We start from the raw sequence: 25,538 nt of genomic DNA, 5'->3' as shown, positions 1-25,538 counted from the left end.
TTATGTGATTTTTATTGATTTGCAGATATTGTACCCCAGAAATAAATCCCATTTGGTCATGGTGTATGATGACACCAAACAAAACAAAACAAAAAACCATCCCTGGAAACTTAGAATTAAAGGAACTTGAATTATAATTCTGCCTCTACCAGTCAACATTTGATTTACATAACCTATTGATCTCACTTGAACCAGTGTCTGACATACAATATTAAATACTTTTGTTGCTCATTTCAGTAAACACACTGAAGGCTTTTGGGAGCATGTACTCTGAAGTGGCCGTTTTTGCAGTATATTAAAGCCAGGACCACCTTGTGTGGAGACTCATCATTTCATGTGGCACCTGACCAACTGTAGAAACAGATCTACATTGACACTCTGAATTGCTAATCTCAGAAGGGACTGAGCCTTTCTGATAAACAAAGACTGCAGAATATATGAAGTGGAAGAGAAAGAGTAACACTTGAACTAGATGAAAATTTCTGAAATGGGTGAAGAGTCTTGACAGAACCTTAGAGACCATCTAGTCCTGCAAATCTCAGTGAGCTCTAATGCTCCACCTGCTCACCCTCAAGATTCTAATATGTAGAGAGACCCATGACACACACACCAGGTACAAAGGTATTAATACTGATAAGCATGTGTCATATTTTAGGTGTGTCAGAGCAGGAAAATAATTGAGAAACTGACTAGCCCAGTACTTATTTCCAAAGATGGAAACAAGTCAGTTATATTTATACACTAAAATGTTTTATTTTGCTCCAGAATTTATGTCCCTCAAATAAGGCTACTCTCCTACCTAACCATCCAAACCTACAGCCATCCAAATCAGGAAATCAACATCAGTGCAACACTACCATCCAGTCCACAGGCACAATCCAAATTTTACCAGCTGTTTAAACATTATCTCTTTCTCTTTCTCTCTCTCTCTCTCTCTCTTTATTGATTTCAGAGAGGAAATGAAATGGAGAGAGAGATAGAAACATCAATAATGAGAGAGTCATTGATTGGCTGCCTCCTGCACACCTCCTACTGGGGATCGAGCCCAGAACCCAGGCGTGTGCCCTTGACCAGAATTGAACCTGAGACCCTTCAGTCCTCAGGCCGATGATCTATCCACTGGGCCAAACCAGCTAGGGCACATTATTTTTTTTTTTTTAGTACAGTTGACATACAATATTGTATTGGTTTTGGGTGTACAATATAATGATTACACATTTTTATAACTTACAAAGTGATTACCCCAGTGAATCTAGTACCCATCCAACGCCATACATTTCTGATTGGAGATCCAGTCCAGGATCAGTTAGTTGTCGTTTCTCTTTAGTCTCCTTCAGTCTGAAAGAGGTTTTCCATTTTTTCCTGTCTTTCATGACTGACAGTTTTAAAGAGCCTTTGGTGCTGTAGGCTGTCCCTCAGGCTGGGTTTGTGCGGTATTGCTACATATCCAATCTCATGTCATGCATTCTTGGCAGAGATACCTCAGAAATGACGCTGTGATCTTCTCAGTACATTGTATCAAGAGGCACATGATGTCAATTTGTCCTGCTACTGGCGATGTTAATCTTAGTCAGTTTTGTGTGTGATAGGTTTTTTCCACTGTAAAGTCATCATTCTTTCTTATGCAATAGTAAGTATTTGGGTGGGAGACTATGAGAATATCTTGTTCCTCATCAGACCTTCCCGGCCTTAGCATACTTTGATGAAATCCTTTATGATGGCTGCCAAATCATGAAATATTTTCATCATTTCTTCTACATTTATTAGTTGTTATTCTATGATAAGGAATAAGTTTTTATTCTTCCCTATTTTTTTCTTTTTTAATTTTTTAAAAATATATTTTATTGATTTTTTACAGAGAGGAAGGGAGAGACATAGGGAGTTAGAAACATCGATGAGAGAGAAACATCGATCAGCTAGCTGCCTTCTGCACACCCCCTACTAGGGATGTGACCGGAATCCGTAGGCCGACGCTCTATCCACTGAGCCAAACCGGTTAGGGCATTCCCTGTTTTTTTCATTCATTTATTTATATCGTCATGGTTATGGATTTCTATTTTAGTCACTGGATTGAAATTTATTGCTTTAATTTTTTATTATGATACTCAAATTGCTTCATATTTGACCAGTAGGAGTCCCTTCACATTGGCTCCTCTCCTTCACAAATGTCCCCATCATTTGTGAGTATTTCCTCTCTGGTGCAGTATGTTCCAGGCTTTTTATTTACTTTTCCTCACCGCAATTCTGGAATCAAGCATTTCCTTAAGAATCCCTGTTTCATCTTAGTGGAAGTTAGTATTCAGAAACTGAAAGCTGGGCACTTGATGTGCTCATTGCTGCTGGGTATTATTGCTTCTCGTCCCTGTTAGTGGACATAGCTAGGAAATACATCCTATCTAATAATAGACAAACATGGTAATTAACCATACCTCCGCTACGCTTCCCATTGGCTAATCAGCAGGATATGCAAATTAACTGCCAACAAAGATGGCGGCCGGCAGCCATGCAGCTGAAGCGAACATGAGGCTTGCTTGCTCCAGTGATGGAGGAAGCCAAGGTTCCCTGCCTGCCACGGCCGGCTCTGAGCCTGAAAGCAACAGCTCTGAAAGCAACTATGTTTCACTTATAGAAGCTAAACAACTGTAACCTTCTCACAGTCCAATTGCCTACAGCTGTTGCCTGAGTTCTCTGTTCATGCTCAGGTCATGGTGGCTGGTACCATGGATCTGTCTCACCCAGTGGTGTGAGCTGGGCCCTCTCTGAAGAAGAAACCTGGGTTTCTTCCCCAACTGTAACCTTTCTTTCTGACTCAAGACTATTAGGCATCTTACTAGTATGCTTTCTGGCATATTTTGTTTTATTAATATCTAATACCATATTTATTTAAATTTCTACTGGAGTACAGTAACTTCATAAGTTCCTCTTATTCTTTCTACTTCCAATAACAAAATTTTTGAAATATGAAGTGTTTTAAAACTAGTAGAGGAGTAGTTCTATTTCTTTCAGGGTAGGTTACGGCTCTAGAGAGGGTGAGCTATTGGGCTTAAGAAAAAGCAGATAATGCTACCAAGAAAGCCTTCCTGCCCTAGCTGGTTTGGCTCAGTGAATAGAGCATCGGCCTGTGGACTACAGGGTCCCAGGTTTGATTCCACTCAAGAGCACATGCCTGGGTTGCAGGCTGGGCCCCCAGTGGAGGATGTGCAGGAGGCAGCCAATCAATGGTTCTCTCTTCTCATTGTTGATTCTATCTCTCTCTCCCTTTTCCTTCCCTCTGAAATAAATAATGGCCTTCCTAGGAGATATAGATATATATATATATATATATATATATATATATATATATATATATCGCCTTCCTAGGACTAATACTAATTTTTTTCATGAATTGTGTATGTATGTAAGTGGTTGGCATATAGTGGGTATACCTTTCCTGCTCTTCCACTAATTAACACAATTTAATGTCTTGTTTATACTAATAAACTCCTATGTATCTTAACCAAATTTTTCTTACCAAAATAGTTAAAGTTGGTGACCACAACTAAACAAAAAGTGTGGAATTGTTTTTGCTCTAAAAATATCGAAGGCTAATATTAGATTAGTGTTTTCCCTTACAGACCTCATATTTTTCTGATGTTAAAATAGAGAAGAGAGAATTATTTCACCTGAGTGATCAAGCAAGACCAATATAAATGAAAGCTGGAGGGAGTTTCCAGGCATTAAATTCGTGGGTGCTCTTCCTTCCTAATTTTATCTTCATTTGATAAGACCTGGAGACATACCAAAGATTTGGGGATTTTTTTATTTTTTTATTTTTTTGGTTCCTGCCAAAAATAAACATGTGCCTGTTGAGAGGGCCAACAATGTGTGGATTCTGAAAGTTATTTTTTAAGTAAAAGAAAGAGTATGTTTGTTATACTATTCTTGTCAACTAGAATTTCCCTAAACTTTACGGGGTAAGAACTTTATCTCCTGTATTGAACTCTGGCCCCATTTCCTCTGCAAATGTGATTGATTTCAGCCAGACATTAAGAACTAATAAACAAACTGAAAAGCCAAACTTCAAATCAGTGGGAAAATAACAGATTTTAGAGGCAATGATGTTGAGGCTCTTTAGAAAAAGAAAAAAATTGATCCCTACATAATACTAGGCCAAGTTATAAATTTGTGAAAGATACATGTAATAGAGAAAAACATGAAAAAGTATTTATCTGATCTTAGTATAGGGAGGAGATTTTTAAGTATTCTAGCAAAGGCAAACACTGTGAGAATAAGGTGAGAGATTTAACAATCCCAAATTTTAAAAATGTATAATACAATAATAAAAACAGCTAGCATTTATTAAACTAAGTATCAAGCCTTGTAGAAAGTGCTTTACATATAAGTCAAAGTGCCAAGATTAAGAAACTTTGCCCTAGAACTGCATAACCTATAATCCTTTTCTGCTTTTCATGTTATCACAGGCAATAGTATCCACCTGATGTTTTTCCATAGTATAGCGAGGACTACCAGCTTCCCAATCTGCAACATCTATTTTCTCGCTTTTTTCTACTCAACTGCTTAGCAGATGCCACCTATATTATTTTTTTGTTGTTGTTATAGCAACATCCCGCTGTAAGATACTTATTTTGATAATAATTCTGTATTAATTAGAATAAAGGCTAAACAACTTTACAAAGGGAAAAGATGGCTTGCTTTAAGTCAAGTCATAGGTGAACTTTTGGCACTAAGGAGCAGAGTGCAATGATGACAAGTTCTAAAGGAATTGTTGAACTTCATGTAAACACCATGGGACAAAGTCTAGTGACTGAGTATTTATTATAGTCAATGTTTTCCCACACCGAAGCATTGGTTTCTATACCAGAGATAATACACATGATCAATAAGCACATGAAAATGTGTTCACCATCATTAGTCATCAGGGAAATGCTAATAGAGATACTACTTCACACCCACTATGATGGCTATAATAAAAATAAAATGAATAGCAAAGCATATAGCATAGTTTCTATAGCATGTTTGTAGTTGAGCCAATACTTTTTTTCTCTCATTTTAAAAAAGATGTATGTTCTGTTTTCTTACCAAAGCACCAGAAGAAAACGTAAAACATACAGAGAAACCCAAAGATAAAATAACTCTAACTTCACTATGCAGCAGCAAATCATTCTTACTGTCATTTTGGCATATCCTTCTCGTCTTTTCTATGCATATATTATTATATAAACATACTTAAAAATTGGTATCATTTTGTTCACATAAGTACTTTTTTTCACATAAAATACGTTGTGAACTATTCCTGCCTTTAAATATCACTTGAAAATGTGATTTTAATGACCACATAGTATTTTATTACATTAATATGCCAATAATTTTCTTGCCCCGTTTTTCTGCTTTTATAAATCTGTAGTAAAGATTATTTTATGTAAATCTTTGTATACCCCTTTGATAACATTCTATGATACCTTTTTAAAATTCATCCACTGGTCAAAATAAAGATTTCTCTTTTTTTGTAATATATTTTATTGATTTTTTACAGAGAGGAAGGGAAAGGGATAGAGTTAGAAACATCGATCAGCTGCCTCCTGCACACCCCCCACTGGGTATGTGCCTGCAACCAAAGCACATGCCCTTGACCAGAATCGAACCTGGGACCCTTCAGTCCGCAGGCTGACACTCTATCCACTGAGCCAAACTGGTTAGGGCAAAATAAAGATTTCTTTATACTTTTCATATAGACTCATTGCCTTCTAGAAAGATTATATCAATTTATACTCCTAAAAGCAGTGTATAAAAGTACCTATTTCCTGGCAACCTTATCAAAAATGAGTTTTATAATTAAGCTAGAGGTCCGTTGCATGAAATTCATGCATGGGTAGGGTTCCTAGGCCTGGCTGGTGATCAGGGCCTTCCAGCTGCCAGCCGGGGCCTTCCTTTCTTCATTCTGCACCACTCCCTTGGTGGTCAGCGCACGTCATAGTCAGCAGTCAAATTCCCGGTCAGTCAAACTCCTGAGGACAATTTGCATATTAGCCTTTTATTATGTAGGATAAATATGAGCAATGATTTGGATGAATATGTAATTATTTTTTAAATTTTTTGCATACTAATAAGTTGAATTTTCATTTTGTGCTATTTATACAACTCTTTGACCAGTTACAAGTTGAAGAAAAATGTGGATCATTAAAAGAACAAGACAGTTAATGCTGAAGATAGTAATGACATATTACGTTGGAGCCTATATTTTATTCCAAGCAAACTGACATCCAACATAACTTGTTATCCTCTTAGACACTACTTTAGACATGGGGGATACAGTACTGTTAGCAAACATTTTTATTTCAGACCATTCATGCATTCATAAGTTAACAGATATTTACTGGGTGCCTTCTATGTGCCATTTACTGAAGACACAATAGTGAACAAGATCCGCATGGCCTCTGGCCCCCTAAGGGGTAATAAAAATAGAAAAATAGACTTATTCATTCATTAACTATTTATTACTTGCCACACATTGTACTAACCTCATTACATATATTATTTTCTTTAATAGCAAAATGATATTTAGAAACTACATTTGGGAAACATTCATGTATCTGATCAAACCTGTTCACATCGACTGAAATGCTAACATACCTTATAAAAGGCCTTTCAGTATCAAACGTGTGGTCATTTGTGATCAGCATAGCATGTGACCACATACAAAGTCTCATTCCATCTCGGTATTGTTGTAAGACTTTCAGTCCTTAGTGATGAGTTTAAAAGGCTGATGACAAAGCTGATTCCCACTTAGGGCTAAAATTTATTTGTCCTGCTTCTATGAAATTTGAGCTAAGAATCATCTGTGTTAGGCCTTAATGCCTTTTCAATTAGGCTTCGTTTGCACTTTCTGCAGAGAGGCTATAGGACGGTCACACAGAACACTAGGGGCTCCTGCCAGGAACTGAACAAGCAGTCCACAGATGTTGAAGAAGCTCCCTGGAACATTACTACTTGCTTACAGAAAGAATCACCCACCATCTCATAGATTTCCTATAAGTCGGGAAGTTTTTTTAAAAAGATTAAAATCTCACAGAAACTGGAATGTTTTTTACCAAATAGGCAGCTTTAAAAAATCTGAGTAGACCTATATAACTTTTTAAAGAAAATTAAATTGTAATTGTAGGTACCATTAAACTTGGGAAAAGAAAATAGAATCTTAATTTTTGTCTTATAATTTTAAATGCATTAGCTAATTAAAAAGGTATTTGAGGCACAATCTGTTGAAACTATAATCTTACTAAGTAGGGGAAAAGTGTTTAGTTTTAATTTTTTTAGAAGGGGAATTATTGTCATTGCTGCTGAGAAATGAATCCTGTCTTTCTTGACCTTCCTTCCTTCCTTCCTTCCTTTCTTCATGTCCTCAGCTAATGTTTTTTCTGTGATTCAGATACTGCTGAGCACAGCAGAGGTTGCTGAAATTGACTTCAGTATGACTATGTGAGTGTTTATAATGAGAAAAGCCAAATTCTTTCTTCACGGACTCTGTACTTGGAAGCTCTGATGCCAAAAAGTATAATTTGGCTACTGTATTAAACTTTAAAAATATGCTGCTTTACATGTTTAGCTCAGAGGCCATTTTTTATTAAGTGTAAAGAACAAAACTTCTGTGTCTCTTACCCTTACATAGTTTCTAGAAACTATTTACAATTTTAAGTCTGCTTTAAAATACAACCGAAATACCATTTAAAACCCTATTAATTGATTTACTAGGAAAACAAAAATAATCAAAATGATAAACTTAGGCAAGCTTTGATAAATACTGATTTCAGTAGTTAAGAACTGAACCATTCTCTTAATAAAAACTGTGACTAATATAATTCTTAAGGATTTTAAAATGCACTCTCAAGGCATTATTCCCTCCAGAAAAATCTTCTTTAAACCTCCATGTTTGTCTAAGTGCCTCACTTATAGCATCCTGTGTAATTAAAACCTTCATATTACATGCATGTCTCCAATACTTGGCCAAATTCTTCATGGTTAAGTACTCAAATACACACATATAAACACAGACTCAACCCTTAGCATAGTTCTTGGCACAGAGTTTGTTCTCAAGAACAATTATATTGACTTGAACTATTGAATAATTTATTATTATGTTTACCACAGGGTTTTGTTTTGTTTTTGTCATAGTATTCCAAATCGCATAGAAAATTCAGGTGCAAAGAAATTTAGCTGTCACATGTGAATATACCATATGTCTAAGATTGTTCCTGTCAAAGGCTGTCTTGAAGCTGTAAAGGATCAGACCATGTTCAGTGCAACCACCAATTATAGTTCAGAAAAGAGCAATGGAAACATCTCAGGGCAGCAGACTATTTTCTTTCCGTCAGTGGTCCCATATGTCCAAGAAATGTATATTAACTCTTCCCTAAAATTTTAATGTAAGGAATTTTCATATTGCCATCATCTAAAACTAAGACTTTACATTCTTCGCGCTAAATAGTTTCTGGTACTTCAATACTTTAATGTCAAAAATGCACATAAAAGATGCCATTTAAATAAAGAGAAAAAAATGTTAACTTACTAAATTGTGTGACTTCGGCAAAATTTAACTGCTTTATAGTTCAGGTTTTTTGTTGATTTTTTTTTTATGCTGAGTTGTAGGTATGATGAGAGAATCAGTTGACACTGTGAATAGGCAGAACCTTGTTTCTAATATATGCTTAGTTAACCGTAACTAAAACTGTTTCCTTATTTTCAAGGCAAAAATTAGTCTTATTCTTTTTGTTACTCTCCTTTGATGTTTCTCCCTTTAGTTCTTTCACTCTTAGTTTTAAAATGGTAACTGCATGATACTGAATCACATTTCCACTTTAAGTTGTTAGAGATATTTTAGCAAATAAAAATAAGTACCTGCAAAAAATAACTAAATAACAGCCAACGATGACTATGGGGAAAATCTCAGTCTAAATTGGAATGCCCAGAATTCTCCCAAAATAGAACTGTGTGCAGCAGTCCTGTTTACTGTCTGATCTGTATGTTTTTATGGTTTATATATCTAAAAATCTGAACTTACGTTGTAGTTTCTTCCAGAAGCCCTTAGGGTTCCTCCATCAGGCCTTTGGGCCCTCCAGTTCTTCTGCTTCCAGCCGTGCAACTGTGCCCATATTACTACTATGTATTGGTCATCAGGACCACAACTAAGAAAGAGCCCCTCTTTGCTGTTTGGGTGATATGGTTGGTGAGCAAAAATCTGTTACTTAACTGAACAGCAGGAACACCCTTCTAAAGACTCCTGAAGTAGAATAAAAAATTGGGGCAGTGATGGAACTTTACCTTCAGTAATCTAGGACCCTCTTTTTCATGGGCAAAAATTAGTATGGGCTCTCACTACCCTTTTTGCTTTGTTAGTATGGCATTCACTGATGTCATTTGATCTCCACATGTTGCCACTATGTCATTTGCATTTAAGTTCAAGGTCATTTTAAGTTTAAGGCCTATTCTCATTAAACTAGGACCATTGGAGTAAAACCGCTTGACACATTGATTATAAACTCAAGCATAGGCATAGAAATTCCATGGCAATACTCCAGTACAAGGTGATTGTCCAAATAATCCTGGGTTAAGTTATATTATTTAAAAATTATATCTATATATATAAAAGCCTAATATGCTAAGTGTCTGACTGATCAGCTGACTATTCGGTTGACCACTCGACCAGTCGCTATGACACGCACTGACCACCAGGGCAGCAGACATTCCGAGGTTAGCTTGCTGCTGGAGTCGGCTGATCGGGACTGGGTGAGACAGGCCAGAGATGCCCTGGAGCCAACCTCCCGTGGTCCCTCTCCAGCCTCTAAAATATTTCTTCTAATTAATTTCCTTTCAATGTGCATGAATTCGTGCACTGGGCCTCTGGTATTAAAATAAAACCAAAAAATTTAAATTCCCACAGAATTTATGGACTACAAAGCTAATTATTTTTGCCTGTACAGTATATACATGAGGAATAAAAGAGATTTGCTGCTTGGGACAGGAAGCAAAAGAGATTTCCTAAAGCAGTATACTCAAGCCAGTAGATCTTAACCAAGTTTCTTGAAGTGTACTGCTTTAAATTCATCTGGTCAAGTCAGTCACCTTTAGCATATAATTTTACTTAACATTATACAAGAGTTTATTAGTTATTGTTAATTCTACTGGGTTTGTTAGAAATGAAAATTGATGTTTAGCAGTAGGGTAAGATGGAAAATAATGCTGAGGAACTAAAATAAATTGATGTATATTTAAAAAGTAGTCAAATTGGTGCATATTAAAATGTTCAAGTATTTTTGGAGTCTGTGAAACTCTTTGCAAAATTCTGGAATTTCCTGAAACACAGAGGTAAAACATGGTCACTAAATAAACAGCAGCAACACAATTTCTGGAGAAAGAGAGGAATCTGAATGCCAGAATTGCCACATTGTATTATTTTAAATGTCCAGTTATTAATAAAAAATAAGACATGCAAAGAAACTGGAAAGTTTAGCCCATACAGCAGGAATAAAAGGTGTCAAAAGAAGCTAACCCCCACCAAAACCGGTTTGGCTCAGTGGATAGAGCGTTGGCCTGTGGACTGAAAGGTCCCAGGTTCGATTTCGGTCAAGGTCATGTACCTGGGTTGCGGGCACATCCCCAGTAGGAGATGTGCAGGAGGCAGCTGGTCGATGTTTCTCTCTCATCAATGTTTCTAACTCTCTATCTCTCTCCCTTCCTCTCTGTAAAAAAAACCAATAAAATATATTAAAAAAAAAAAAGAAGAAGAAGAAGCTAACCCCAAGAAAGCCCATATATTGGATTTACTAGACAAAGATTTTAAATTACCTAAAATGCCAAAAGACTAAAGGAATCATGTCTACTTAAATCACCTCAAATGCCAAAGGGCTAGAAGAAACTATGTCCAAAGAACTAAAGGAAAGTATGAAAACAATGTCTCACCAAAAAGAGAATGTCAACAAAGAGATAGGAATTATAAAAAAAGAACCAAATGGAAATTCCAGAGTTGAAAAGTACAGTAATGGAAATAAAAACACACTAGATGAGTTCAGCAGGGAACTGCCAAAAGAAAGAATTCATGGATTCAAAGATTAGACTATTCAATCTGGCCAGAGTGGCTCAGTTGGTTGAGTGTGCACCGAAAGATTGCCAGTTCAAGTCCCAGGTAGGGCACATACCTTGGCTGTGGGTCCCATTCCCGGTACGGGAGTTGGTAAGGATTTTAAAAAATTAAAGAATAGCCCTAGCTGGTTTGGCTCAGTGGATGGAACATCGGCCTGCGTACTGGAGGGTCCCAGTTTCGATTCCCAGTCAGGGCAAATGCCCAGGTTGTGGCCTTGATCCCAGTGTAGAGTGTGTAAAAGGCAAACGATCCATGATTCTCTCTCATCGTGGATGTTTCTATCTCGCTCTCCCTCTCCCTGTCTCTCTGAAGCAAATACAAATATTTTTTTTAAATTATAAGAATAAAGTAAATAAAGATTAGATAAGTGAGATTATCTAGTCCTAGGGAAGAATAGATAATTTGGTCTGGTTTAAAAGAGAATGCACAAAGCAGTAATTATAGAATGCTGATGGACTTATAATGTATAAAGGTATATTTGAATGACAGTAATATCACTGAAGAGGGAGAGAACAAAGAATAAAGTTATGGTGGAGCATAGCTTTTGTATGTATACTTTGAAATTACTGTCGCATTAATCCAAACTGGTTTGCTTTAAATTAAGGTGTTAATTGTAATCCCCAGGCAATCACTATGAAATAACTCCAAAAAATATATTAAAAGGAGCAGCAAGGGAATTAAAATTGTACACTAGAAAATATCATGAGGAGATACAATTATTATGTCTTTATTTTATTGATGAGAAAGCTGAGGCTAGGAGAGGTTAGACTGCTTAAATACATAATAGAATCCAGGCTCAAATCCAAGTCTGTTACCAAAATCCCTTACCCAAAGGAAAATAAATGAAATTCTGGTAGAACATAGAAATGGTTTAGCTTTATTATTTTAATAGCCATCTTTTTACAAGTACCATGCTCTTTTGACTCTATCAGATCAGGAATTTAAAGATCAAGAAGGTTCAGTTTTCCCAGAGTGAAATTGCTAGTAAGTGGTAGTACTATATTAGCATGCAAGAGTAGATGGTTCAAGGCTTTCTATTGGACCATGTGCTTTAGGGTTGCAACCTAAATATTGAGGTGATTTTAACACACTCACAACCAGATGATATATGCTAGTAAATAACTCAGGACAGTGTAGACCAAGCATGTCAAACTTGCAGCCCGCGGGCCACATGCCTCGTTTACTTGGCCTGTGTTAGCCTTTGAGTTTGACATGCTTGGTATAGACTGTACAGAACAGCGGTATTGTGTTCTCTTTTCCTGGCTTTGTAATTCACAGACAGAACTTTTTTTTATTTTCTCTTTCTTAGAACCTGAAGTAACTCAGTTCTTTTAAAATAAAGCAGTCAAGTATAAAATTAGATGACGTGTTTTAATTTTACTTTATATCAATTGATAAATTAAGCCATGTGTTAAGATATTTACAGTGATGCAAATGTACTTTAGTATTTGCTTTGATCTCTTGGAATTTGTAAAAATCTGCTTTCTCTTTGCATCCTGGGGTCTTCTCCGAAAGATAAACGTGTGGGCAATCAGTGTTTTCTCCATCAACAAGGGAGAACTGTGGAATTTCATGATTTAATTTTAAGATAGTTCATATTTATCATCACTTCAATACTTACATCCTTGACTTTTACCAAAGACTATTTCAGAATGCCCATTGCTCTAAAAAAAAAAAAAAGAAAAGAACAGCTTGCATTTCTAGGCTACATTAAGGAAACTCCAGAGGTTTTGGCATAACTCTGTGACTGCAGAATCCATGCTTTTCCAAGGTCTGAATAAGGAGGCCACTGTTTAAAGTTCTCCCTTAAGGGGAAATTGCATCAAATGCTTAGGAAGATGACACATTTTCTTCCTCCTAACTCCTAGTTCCCCATAATTTTCCTCTTAGAAGTTCCAATGAATTTACACTTTCCTGTTAAACGTTTAGCTAGTGGGACATCCTAGAATTCTAAGTTTCTGAATTGGTCTCTAGGATATTCCAAATTTTTTTTTACTATTTTGGGCATTTACTGTTAAGTTTGGGTTCTAACTCAACTTATTTTATTTCTTTTTTGTATTATTATTGATTTTTAGAGAGAGAGGAACATAGAAATGGTTTAGCTTTATTATTTTAATAGCCATCTTTTTACAAGTACCATGCTCTTTTGACTCTATCAGATCAGGAATTTAAAGATCAAGAAGGTTCAGTTTTCCCAGAGTGAAATTGCTAGTAAGTGGTAGTACTATATTAGCATGCAATATAGTAGAGGGATAGAAACATCCAATGAGAAACATCATGTATTGTCTGCCTCCTACACGCCCCCTACTAGGGATAGAGCTGGGGCATGTGCCCTGACTGGCATCGAACCAGTGACCTCTTGGTTCCTGGGTCAATGCTCAACCACTGAGCCATGCCAACTGGGCCTAACTCAACTTATTTTAGAGATTAAGTTGATCAAATGAGTAAAGAAGACAGAGAAAATATATAAGGGAGTGTGTGGTTTATAGGTAATGGAACATGGCTGCTTAAAGGCATTCACATGCAACTTTTACAAAAACACTGTTGGACCTTTAAAGCATATTGCTGCTCTAAGGCCTCATGCTTTCTCAAGTTAGATATTACAGACTCTTTTCCCTAGTACTTTGTATCAAATAATTTTTTAAAAGTTTGACTTATGTTTTTTTTGCGGGGGGGGGGTGCTTACTCATCCATTTTATTTATTTATTTTCTTTTAATTTAACTTCTTTATTGTTTAAAGCATTACATAAGTCTCTTTTTTCCCCTATTGACCACTCCCTGGCCAGCCCCAATCCCCAGCACATGCCGCCCCCTTGTCCCCTGTCTGTGTCCATTGGTTATGCTCATATGCATGCATACAAGTCCTTTGGTTGATCTACCCCCGCACCCTCCGCTTTCCCTATTAAGTTGGACAGTCTGTTCGATGCTTCTAGGATTCTGGTTCTATTTTTGTTCATCAGTTTATATTGTTCATTATATTCCACAAATGAGTGAGATCATGTGATATTTATCATTTTCTGACTGGATTGTTTTGCTTAGCATAATGCTCTCCAGGTCCATCCATGCTGTTGCAAATGGTAAGAATTCCTTCTCTTTTACAGCAGCGTAATATTCCATTGTGTAGATGTACCACAGTTTTTTAATCCATTCATCTGCTGATGGGCACTTAGGTTGTTTCCAAGTCTTAGCTATAGTAAATTGTGCTGCTATGAACATACAGGTGCATATATCCTTTCTGATTGGTGTTTCTGTTTTCTTGGGATATATTTCTAGAAGTGGAATTACTGGGTCAAATGGAAGTTCCATTTTTAATTTTTTGAAGAAATTCCATACTGTTTTCCACAGTGGCTGCACCAGTCCGCATTCCCACCAGCAGTGCACAAGGGTTCCTTTTTCTCCGCATCCTCGTCAGCACTTGTCGTTTGATTTGTTGATGATAGCCATTCTGACAGGTGTGAGATGGCACCTCATTGTTGTTTTGATTTGCATCTCTCAAGTGATTAGTGACTTTGAGCATGTTTTCATATGTCTCATGGCCTTCTGTGTGTCCTCTTTTGAAAAGTGTCTATTTAGGTCCTTTGCCCATTTTTTGATTGGATTGTTTATCTTCCTTTTGTTAAGTTGTATGAGTACCCTGTAAATTTTGGAGATCAAACCCTTATCGGAGATAACATTGACAAATAAGTTCTCCAATGCAGTGGGCTTTCTTGTTGTTTTGTTGATGGTTTCTTTTGCAGTGCAGAAGCTTTTTATTTTGATGTAGTACCATTTGTTTATTTTCTCTTTAGTTTCCATTGCCCTAGGAGCTGTATCGGTAAAGATACATATGTCTGATATTTTGCTGCCTATGGCTTCTTCTAAGATTTTTATGGTTTCCTGTCTTACGTTTAAGCCCTTTATCCATTTTGAGTTTATTTTTGTGTATGGTGTAAGTTGGTGGAAAAGTTTGACTATGTTTTAAATGTACATTTGGATGAGTTACCTATCAGATTTTTTATAGTGAAGGCCACCAAGGAGCTTGTATAGCCAGATTAACTCATATTTGTATAAACCTTGAAAGAATGCTTCTCCTGACATTTCTAAGCATATATGCTAATTCTAGTGTATCATTGATTATGAAGTGTATGGCTCTTGACACAGATCTCTATAGGAATTGAAGTTTGCTCACGTCTGCTCATTTGAATTTGAATAAACATGTACACATATTCTTGTGCCGCTCATATAAATGCTGGGTGGGGCTTAGATGACTCTTCACCACACATATCCTTGACCACCTTATAGTTGTAACACTTCTATCATTTATTGTAAGCTTTAAGTATTTCTTACTTTACTTTATAAGAAATACATGTAGCTTTTGAGTTGTGTTTGTGATTTAGTTTTGAAATAAAAATTGTCTACTTTCAAACTACAGCGGGAAGGCCGGGGAAGGTTGGGGGGCAGGAAGGGGCGGGGGGTAAGAGATCAACCTAGGGACTTGTATGCATGTATATAAGCATAACCAATGGACATAAGACACTGGGGGGTAGGGGAGGCCAGGGGATTGTCAAGGGCAGGGGGAAAAAAAGGAGACATATGTAATACTCTTTGTAATACTTTAAGCAATAAAAAATAATAATAATAAAAATTGTCTACTTTAAGCTCTTAGATTTTTTTAATTGAAGAGAACCAGCAATAATAGTAAGGCAAGCTATTGGATTATTATTCTTTGCAGTTAATTATCTATAAGAAATAATTTAGATAGTAGGGCTCATATAAGCTATAGTTATCATCCAAAACCTTTAGTAAGGAGTCTCTTAATTGCAAATAACAAAGTCTTGACTCAAAGTAGCTTGAGCAAAATGGGAATTTGTTGGCTCAGGTAAACAAATCACAAAAAGGACAAGGTAGTGCTTGTTCAGAAACCACCCAATCCAAAATGCTCCCTGTCGCTCTCCACTACCCCATTCCCAGCTTCACTCTGCCAAATTGCTTATCACTGCGTCTTCTTATAAGTTGGTTTAAGTCTTTCCTACTTCCCTACTTGGTGGGAGGAATAGCCATTTGGTGGGGAAAATAGGCCATTTTGGACTCATCTTTCATCAACCATCCCAGGGATGGCCTAATTTAGGTCAAATGCCCACCTCTGACCAGTAACAGTGTTCTGTGTTGCATACCAGTGTGGCCTGCAGGTTCACCCCTGTGGTCAAGAGAGCAGGATCTTTTGGTAGAAGGAGAGAGAAAGTGTGCAGAGACATATATGTTTTATGTCTTGGGATTCCATATAAAAAGATGCCACTAAAAATATTCAAAACTACTGCATTGTACAAAGTTTGCGAGAATAGCTTCCTCTTTAGCTTCTATAAAACTTTACCAATGTTAATAACATCAGTAGGCTTACTTTTCAGTCATGGGACTCGAGTGCGAGCTTGTTCACTTAAAAAAAAAGAATTCTGATTGCTATATTATTTGTTAAACAGAGCAAATACTTATTAAGCACTATCAGTATGTCACACCCTATGCTCAACACAGACGACACAACAGTAAACAGACACACATGATCCCTCCCTTCATGGAATTTAGCAAACCAAAGGAGAGAAAATTGGCATCACCAGTGCAAGACTAATGCTGTGATTAGGAGTTATACAGCAAAAAGATAAAAGCGGTGCCCAGAATAGCTAATGACTGAGTGAAGATCTTAAGGAGAAAAGTTAGCTAAACCAAAAAGGAGAAGATATAGAGCAGTCAAGAAAGAGAAGGCAGAGAGTAGTCAAAAAGAGGAAAAAACTGTGTGAAAACTCAGAGGCAAAAGTAATATTGGAGGAACTAAAGGATGTGCATTGTACAGAAAGTGTAGTGGGAAGGAAAATGAGAACAACGAGTGAAGAAACTGAAGAGGTAAGGCAAGTCCAGATCATGAAATCGTGATTTTTTTTTCACTTTTTTTTTTCACTTTATCTTAAATGTTATGGGTAACCAATGAACATCATTGAGCAGTCAAGTAGAATATGCACTTTAGAAACATCTTCCTAGCCACAATATAGAAATGGTTGGCAGCAGGAGCTGGCTGCAATAATCCAGATGAAACAGGATGGCAGGAGGGTAGTCCCTGTGGAGATGGAGGAGGGGTTGGATTTGATCAATATTTAGGAAATAGAATCAAAATTTAGTAATTGGCCAAAACTGGTTTGGCTCAGTGGATAGAGCGTCGGCTTGCGGACTGAAGGGTCCCAGGTTCGATTCCGGTCAAGGGCATGTACCTGGGTTGCGGGCACATCCCCAGTGGGAGATGTGCAGGAGGCAGCTGGTCGATGTTTCTCTCTCATCGATGTTTCTGGCTCTCTATCTCTCTCCCTTCCTCTCTGTAAAAAATCAATAAAATATAAAAAAAAAAAAAATTTAGCAATTGCCTTAGCTGGTTTAACTCAGTGGATAGAGCATCAGCCTGTGGACTGAAGGGTCCCAGGATCGATTCCAGTCAAGGGCACGTGCCCCGGTTTCAGGCTCAATCCCTAGTGTAGTAATTAACTGGACGTCAGGGGGAAAGGCACAGGAGAGAGTAAACCTTTAGTTCCAAGTGTCCGGATAGGCAGGTGAGCAGATAGTGGACACACTGAACTAGGAACACACACAAGAAGAGCAGTTGGAAAAGAGAATGGTTCAGCCTCAGAGGCAGTTTAATATCTAGGTGAGAAATTCAGGAGGGAAATAGTGTCTGGTCAAAATCTAAGTCAGTCTGAATAATTACATTTTTTTTTTTTACCAAAGTAAAGCTAACCCAATTAAGATAAAATGAATTTTCTCATTCCCTTCCGTGCCTTCCCTCTTGTACAGTCATGGGCCTGCTTTTTTAGCTCCCACTTCTCTCAGTTCAATTCAGTTCAGTAATCATTTATTGTAGGTTTCCCTGCTAAGGTTTCGGATAAAGGGAAGAGACAGGTGCTGCTTGCTCTCAAGGAGCTAATCATCTGTTGGGGAAATCAGATGTATATTAATGGTTCCAATATGCAATTTAGAAACATTCTCCTAGCTGTGGTATGGAAAGGGTGGGCAGGAGGTACAGCAGGAGATTGCTGTAGTAATCCAGATGAGACAGGTACTGAGTACTGTGATAGCAATAAGTACTCTGTGTGATAATATGATGAGGAGTTTATAAAAAGCATTTTCAAGCTCTCTTCTTTGATTCCCAGTGTTTCATTCTAATTTGTGGGACTGCTTCTTCTCTAATTATTGGCTTTTTAGCCAAAGTCCATGTAAATATTATGCAATCTGCCTTCTAATCACAAACCATGTTGAGATAGTACTACCCAGGATTGCTTTGAACTTCATCTCTAGGCACCACAAGTGGTTCAAACAATTGCATTTAACTTGAGGCAGGAGGTTGGAGCCAGTCATAGAGTAATCATCCACTTCCTGTGCTTTGATCCAGCAGTTTCTTAATTTTCATACCTCCTGCATTAACTTTGTGCACACTAGCAATAATCCATATAGGCCAGAAGGCCTCCAGCTAGCTTATTCTTACCCACCAGAAAAACTCACATGTTCAGGTTAATGAATACTGCAACCCTGCAAATGTGAACATTGAAATTTAGGGAATTCTAGGTGTTGAATAGGATGAAAGAAACATTTTAAAATTAATCTGTCTGTTGAAGAGGCTACCAGTCACTTGGCCCACCTAATGAAGTTGCATTAAGCCTTCCTCGAGTTGCTGAAGGCAGGAGAAGCCTTTACTGGTACATAATGACTAATGGTACATTTTCTCTTAACCGGAATGTGTTAGGTGTAGCTTACCTTTGAGGTAACTTATTCGGGGTATATGTGTTGCTATATTAAGCTCTAGCATAAATCATTCTGTGCATATTTTTTTAATATCTGCTATCTGCCAGGCACTGTGCCTGGGTAAGACTCGATCCATAACTTGCAATAACTACACATACATTATACAGAAGGTTATGGAATCACTATGGAGGAACTGGTTGAGTCCGTTTTGAAAAGCATTTGGAACATGGTAAGCCATTAGTAAATCTTAGTTGCCTGTCTTAGCCATCGTTATTGCTATTTGAGTGGGAGAGTAGAGGCGGAAAGACATTCCAGTCAAGAGTAACTTAACTGGAAATATGAACGTGAATGTCATTGTCCAAAATGGCTCGGTGTGATTGAGATGTAGAGTACAATTCAGACATGGTGCTGAGAGATGGTGCTAATGAGAGGTAGTTTGGGACTAGATTGTAAAGAGCCTTAGATAGTAAATACCAAATAAAGAATTTTGACTTTTCCAAAAATACAGTGGGAGTGATTTAAAAAAAACAAAACACCACACCAACTTTGTGGCCTCACTTTTTCCCCCTACTCTGATATTCAGGTTTTCTTTTTACTTTTTTGTGGAAAATTTACAACATATGCTGTAGTGAAAAGGGTTGTGCAATGACCCCCATGTACTTTAACAGTCACCAATATGTGGCTAATCCAGTAAAGATTTTAAGCAAGGCAAGAAGGGAGACTGACATTGTGCCATTTCCATTACCTTTCTTAATCTTCAATATCCTGTGCTGAGGTAAGTGAAAGTGCTGGGATTCTAACGCACATCCAACTTTTTCTCAACTCCAGTTCTTTCCCGTGCTGCATCGTGCTGCCTCTGTAATTCTGAAGTAGAGCATTATTTCCCATGGAAAACAGCAGTCGATCTGCCTCCTTGCTCAGGATAGTAGATCTCTCTGCCTCCAGCCACTTTGCTTCTACCGTCACCAGGATCTAGGTCTATACAGACACTCAACTTAATCCGCCAAAATGACTGACTAGTCCAGTGGTTCTCAAATTATGGTCTCTAGACCAGCAGCAAGTTGTTAGAAAATACAAATTATCAGGTGACACCCCCACTACTGAATCAGAAACTCTGAAGGTGGGAGCTCATGATGCCCGATATTGCCATTTGCTATATTTAATAAAATACTCTAGTGGTTTCCTGCAAACACAAGGTTATGACCACCTACCATGAGCATTTCTAAGGCAAAAGTTTCGTATCAGAAGAAGTTATATGTTTCTTTTTTAGCAAATTCATGAAAAGCATGTCCTAAGGCAAGAATTTCTATTCAGACTTAAAACTGGGAGTCTCTCTGGAGATATGACTTAACTACATGGAAAGGAATCTTAAGGAGTTTGCACTACCTATATTTAAAGTGCTCGATGGTGCCACCTAGTGGCATAAGCATTATAGAACGTACATGCAGCTTTATTGCTCAGGGTTTTGGGGACAGAATTTGTATATATTTTTAAAAATTAGTTTTGTAATAAAAGTTTAATGGAATATCCAAACACAAGATATAGAAATAATTTCTTTACTCTAAAACTTCCATCGAGGATCCTAGATATGCCACCAAGACACAAGTAACAAAATTAAAATAGCTAAATTAGACTTCATCAAAATAAAAAACTTTTGCATATTAGATACTATTGAGAAAGTGAAAAGATAGCTCACCAAATGGGAGAATATATAGAAAATCATATCTAATAAGTTCATGTGTCTAAATATATTAATAGTATTCAAATATATAAAGAACTCTTACAACTCATCAACAAAAGACCAAACAACCCAATTTAAAAATGAGTAAAGGACTTGAATAGACATTTTTCCAAAGTGGATATACCAATGGCCAATAAACACATGAAAAGATGTTCAGCAGTATTAGTTATTAGAGAAATGGTGGTTAAAACCACAATGAATGGCATGAATAATTTCTTAAAATAAGTGTTGATGAGGATGTGGAGAAATTGGAACTTTTATACATTGCTGGTGAGGATGTAAAGTGTTATAGCCATGGTGGAAAACAGTTTGGCAATTCCTGAAATAGGCAAAATCACCATAGAACCCAGCAATTTCACTACTAGGTATGTACTCAAGAAAATTGGAAACAGGTGTTCAAACTAAAACTTGTACACAAATGATCATAGCAGTATTATCCACAATAGCCAAAAAGTGGAAACAACCCAAATGTTCGCCAACTAATGAATGAATAAATAAAATACGGGGCTCCGTCTAATGGAATATTACTCAGCCATAAAAAGAAGTACATTGGTGAACCTTTAGAACATTATGCTAAGTGACAGAAGCAGGCATAAAAGGCTACATATTATATGAAATGTTCAGAATAGGCAAATGTGTACAGATAAGGAAGTAGATTAGTGGTTGCCAGGGGAAAGGAAGAGTGGTAGTGACCACTTAGTAGATATGGGATTTTTTCTGAGGGGTGAGGGTTGGTGCAAATGTCTTGAATTAAATAGTAGTAATGGTTGGACAATATTGTGAATGTACTAAAAACCACTGAATTTATTTAAAATAATTTAAATGGTGACTTTTATGGTATGTGGATTTTACCTCAGTTTTTAAGAAAACTTCCATTGATTGGCAAGATTTGATTATTGAATATTTTTCTCATAGTTGTTACTAGTATGTATGTATTCTATTTGTTCTTTTTCTTTAACCTAAAATTATTTGATACATACTTTTCTATCTATACAGTTTCCATAATTTTTATTTTGGTGGCTGTATATATTTTAGTCATTATATACATCATAGCTTAATCATTTCTCACATATTTGGTGTTTTCTCTCCTTTTTTTTTTAGTTTTAAAGAATCCTTTTCTATGCTTAAACAAATATAAATGTTTAAAACTCTTCATAGACATTACACTAATGTTTCTTTTCCAAAACAGGAATTGAGTCACATTTCTTTTTTTTCTTTACTATTTAAATTGTCTTCTCTCTGGCTGCTCTATAGGAAAAATATGCTAATCTATAATCCTACCAATAATGGCTGAGGAAATAAAGGGGAAATGAATGTTTATTTAGTGTCTACTCTGTTTCAGGCACTGTGCCTGGATCCTTTCACATCCATTATTACTTTTTTTTTTTAACATGTTTTTATTTATTTCAAAGAGGAAGCAAGGGGGGGAGAGAGAGATAGAAACATCAATGATGAGAGAGAACCATTGATTGGCTGCCTCCTGCACACCCCCCACTGGGAATCAAGTGCCCTAACAGGGAATCAAACCGTGACCTCCTGGTTCATATGTTGATGCTCAACCACTGAGCCACGTAGTCGGGCTCATGTCCATAATTTCATTCAACTCCCACACCTCTTCCCACTAAAGTGGCAACAGAAGTTGACACAGCTAATGGCAGATGAGCAAAGGTCAGAACCCAAGCATTTTGTCTTCAAGTTTTATCCTCTTGCCACAGCTTTACCAATATTGGGTTTTACCTTTTTTAGTTTCTACTTGTTAGATTCAACATTTTCCCAAATGATTGTTCATTTACATTTACTCTTACATAATAATCTGTATCTTTTGTTCATTTACTATTAATAGATTTTAAACTGAACTTACCTTGTAGACAGTAGGCATTATGTGTCAAAGCTTTATCATAATTTTTGTTTTTGTTTATTCCTGTTTTACAGGCTCTTGATGGAAATGTGTATGATCACCTGAAGGATTATTTAATAGCCTTCAGCCGGACTGAGCTAGAAGCATGTCAAGCTGTGCAGAACACGTTCCAGTTTTTATTAGAAACCTCTAGCAAGGTAAGTTACCTTTAGTGCAATATGTGATGTTATCCATATTAGAATCTAAAATATTTTTACATACAAACTTAATGAAGGTACCAATGACATTAGAAGAATGCTTTAAAGACAAATTTCCTGGAAACAGTATTCCTTCTAATAAAGTTGGAGGGTATTTTGTTCTCCTTGAAGAGCTGACACAAAGGTCAAAAGGGGAAGTGATAATATGGTCTGGCTCAAGACATCAGTCCATTGCCATGTACATAGCTTTTGAGAAGAATGATTTAAAAAGATTTATCTTCCACTCAGATATTGAATGCACTCAATTCATTCATATGAGGAAACAAGGTCATGTGTCAGTGCAAAGAATAATAAAGGGGCACTAAGGGCGGGAAAGCATCTTATAATCAATAAAGGATGAATACTATAATATTCTTTTTTTTCCAAAATTAATCTTATATCTAAATGCTGTCATTCTTTTTTATTTTATTTTTAGAGAGAGGAGGGGGGAGAGAGAGAGAGAGAGAGAGAGAGAGAGAGAGAGAAAGACATTGATGTGAAAGAGAAGCATCAAACCCTAGCCACTGTGGCTCAATGGAGCCTTATCCCATATACCGAAAGGTAGAGGGTTCCATTCTGGGTCAGGGCATATACCCAGGTTGTGGGTTCGATCCCTGGTTGGGGCAGGGCAGCCAATTGATATTTTCTCTGTCTCTCTGCCTCTCTCTCTCTCTCTCTCTCTCTCTCTCTCTCTCTGTCTTCCCCCCCCCCCCCCCCCGGCCCCCACCGCCGGCCTCCCTCCTTCCTCTCTCTAAAATCAGTAAAAAAAATAAAATTTGCAAAGAGAGAAACATCAATCGGCCACCTTCCGCCTGCAACACAGCTGAGGATTGAACCAGCAACCTGGGTATATGCTCTGACCAGAAATTGAACCCAGGAGTACAAGACAATACTTCAACCAACTGAGCCACACCGGCCAGGGCACCGTCATTCTTTGATAATCTTTCCATTCAAAAGGATTGAGATCCCTCAACTTTGCTGGCATGTTACCTTGTGTACAGAGAAAATAAATGAAATTGCTTTTCTTTAGGATCTGGCAGATTAGAATTTCTTGCAGAAGAGAAACTGTCCTTTAGAAGATAAATCGTTCCTGTGACTAGTCAATGTTTCTTTCTGATAAATTAAGTGCATAGTAAATGTTTTCTGATTGAATGCATGCCTTTGTCAAAAGATATTCACTTTATAACTGCTATTTTAAAAGAGACAGATTAGCCATAGCTGGGTTGCTCCATTAGTTAGAGCATTACCTGATCCTCCAGTGTTGTGAGTTCGACCTCTGGTCAGGACACATATAAGAATCAACCAATGCAAGCATAAATAGGTGGAACAACAGACCAATATTTCTCTTTCTCTCTTTTACTTTCTAAAATCAATAAATTTAAAAAATTTTAATAAAAATAAGCAAAAGAGCCAGTTCAATTCTCTTTTTTAGAAAGGAGAGTGGGAATTGGCTAATACCATAAGAAATTGTTTGGAAAGCAGTCGGTATCCATCTCACGAGCTAATGTCCAAAGATAGGAAAGAAGAGGGCCACAGATTCTTCTTCTTAAACACCTCCTTTTGTATTTATGCTTGTTTTCCATGTACTATTGCTTTAATTCTGTTTTAAGAAAAACATTTAAAATGTTAGGTTGATATGGAACTGTAAAGATCACTAGTCTGTTGCTTTGAAATCTGTCATATTTCTGTTTTCCTATATTTTCCCTCCCCTAGGATCCAATAAAAGACATAAAAGGACTAATACATAGAATGAAGAATGGATGGATAGGTAGATAGTTTTCTGAAAGCAAAGGTGGAAAATGTTAATTGAAAAATCTAGGTAGTGGGTACATGGATGTTTTAGTACAATTCTTTTTATTTTAATGTGTGTATATTTGAAACTTTCCATAAGAAAATATTAGTAAAAAAATAATCTATTAAAACATCTTGGCTTTGTTCCTTTTTATGAATGGTTGATTTTGACTAGTGATCAAATTGTTTCTATTTATTGGTACACCCAGGTTTTCTGTTTCCTTTTGTACATTTTGGTAACTTTTACTTTGCTAGATAATTGTCTATTTTGTTTATCAAATTTGATGGCATAAGTTTGTGTATAAACCTGTTTGCTTCTACAATTGTCTCCCTTTTTGTTTTTAATATTGTTTGCATTCTCTCTTATTTTGATCAGGCTTAACAGTCTTTTTAATTTTTTTCAAGGTCCAGCTTTTGTTCTGCTTCTCAGTGTTGTTTTCTGTGTCCTTAATTTCTGCCTCTATATTCATTATTTCTTTTTACTTTATTAGAGTTTATTAGAGTTAAAAATAAGCCCTTATTTTTATATTAGAGTACTATATTTTCAGCCTTGTTTTTAAGTAAATCCACTTAAGGCTAAAAAATTTCTCTTTCTACTTTAATTGCTTTCTGATATATATAGGGCTTTTTGGTTTTTCTTTTTTGATATATTTTATTTTTAAATTGCAGTTTACATTCAATTTTGTATTAGTTTGAGGTGTACAGCATAGTGGTTAGACAATCATACACTTTACAAAGTGTGTGCCCAATATTTCCAGTACCCAGCTGGCATCATACTTAGTTATTACATTATTATTAACTATATTCCTTATACTGTACTTTACATCTCCGTGACTTTTGTAACTACCAATTTGTACTTTTATAGTCCCTTTACTTTTTTTTTTACCAGCCCCCCAACCCTGTTGTGTGTTCTCCATCCCCACCCCATTTATCCAGGAGTTATTTAAAAGTGAATTTTTCCAGTTTCCATTCAGTGAGCATGTAGTGGTGTAACATTTTTTATTTCTAATTTTATTAGAAATTGTA

At 36.7% G+C, this 25,538-nt stretch overlaps 1 protein-coding gene across 1 annotated transcript in view; it reads left to right on the top strand.

Annotated features, from left to right (window-relative positions):
* The window catches only part of FCHSD2 (FCH and double SH3 domains 2), a 164,209-nt gene that overhangs the window by 89,608 nt on the left and 49,063 nt on the right, over positions 1-25,538 (top strand). The window contains exon 9 of the mRNA XM_070425571.1: positions 22,560-22,682. Coding sequence (XP_070281672.1) covers positions 22,560-22,682 — 123 coding nt within the window. The remainder of the gene's footprint in view (positions 1-22,559; positions 22,683-25,538) is intronic.

Source organism: Myotis yumanensis, unplaced genomic scaffold (genome assembly GCF_028538775.1).
Source record: "Myotis yumanensis isolate MYYU_CA2020_CCGP unplaced genomic scaffold, mMyoYum1.0.hap1 SCAF_10, whole genome shotgun sequence".
In the NCBI taxonomy this organism is placed as follows: Eukaryota; Metazoa; Chordata; class Mammalia; order Chiroptera; family Vespertilionidae; genus Myotis; species Myotis yumanensis.
This window is presented reverse-complemented; position numbering and strand designations above follow the sequence as displayed.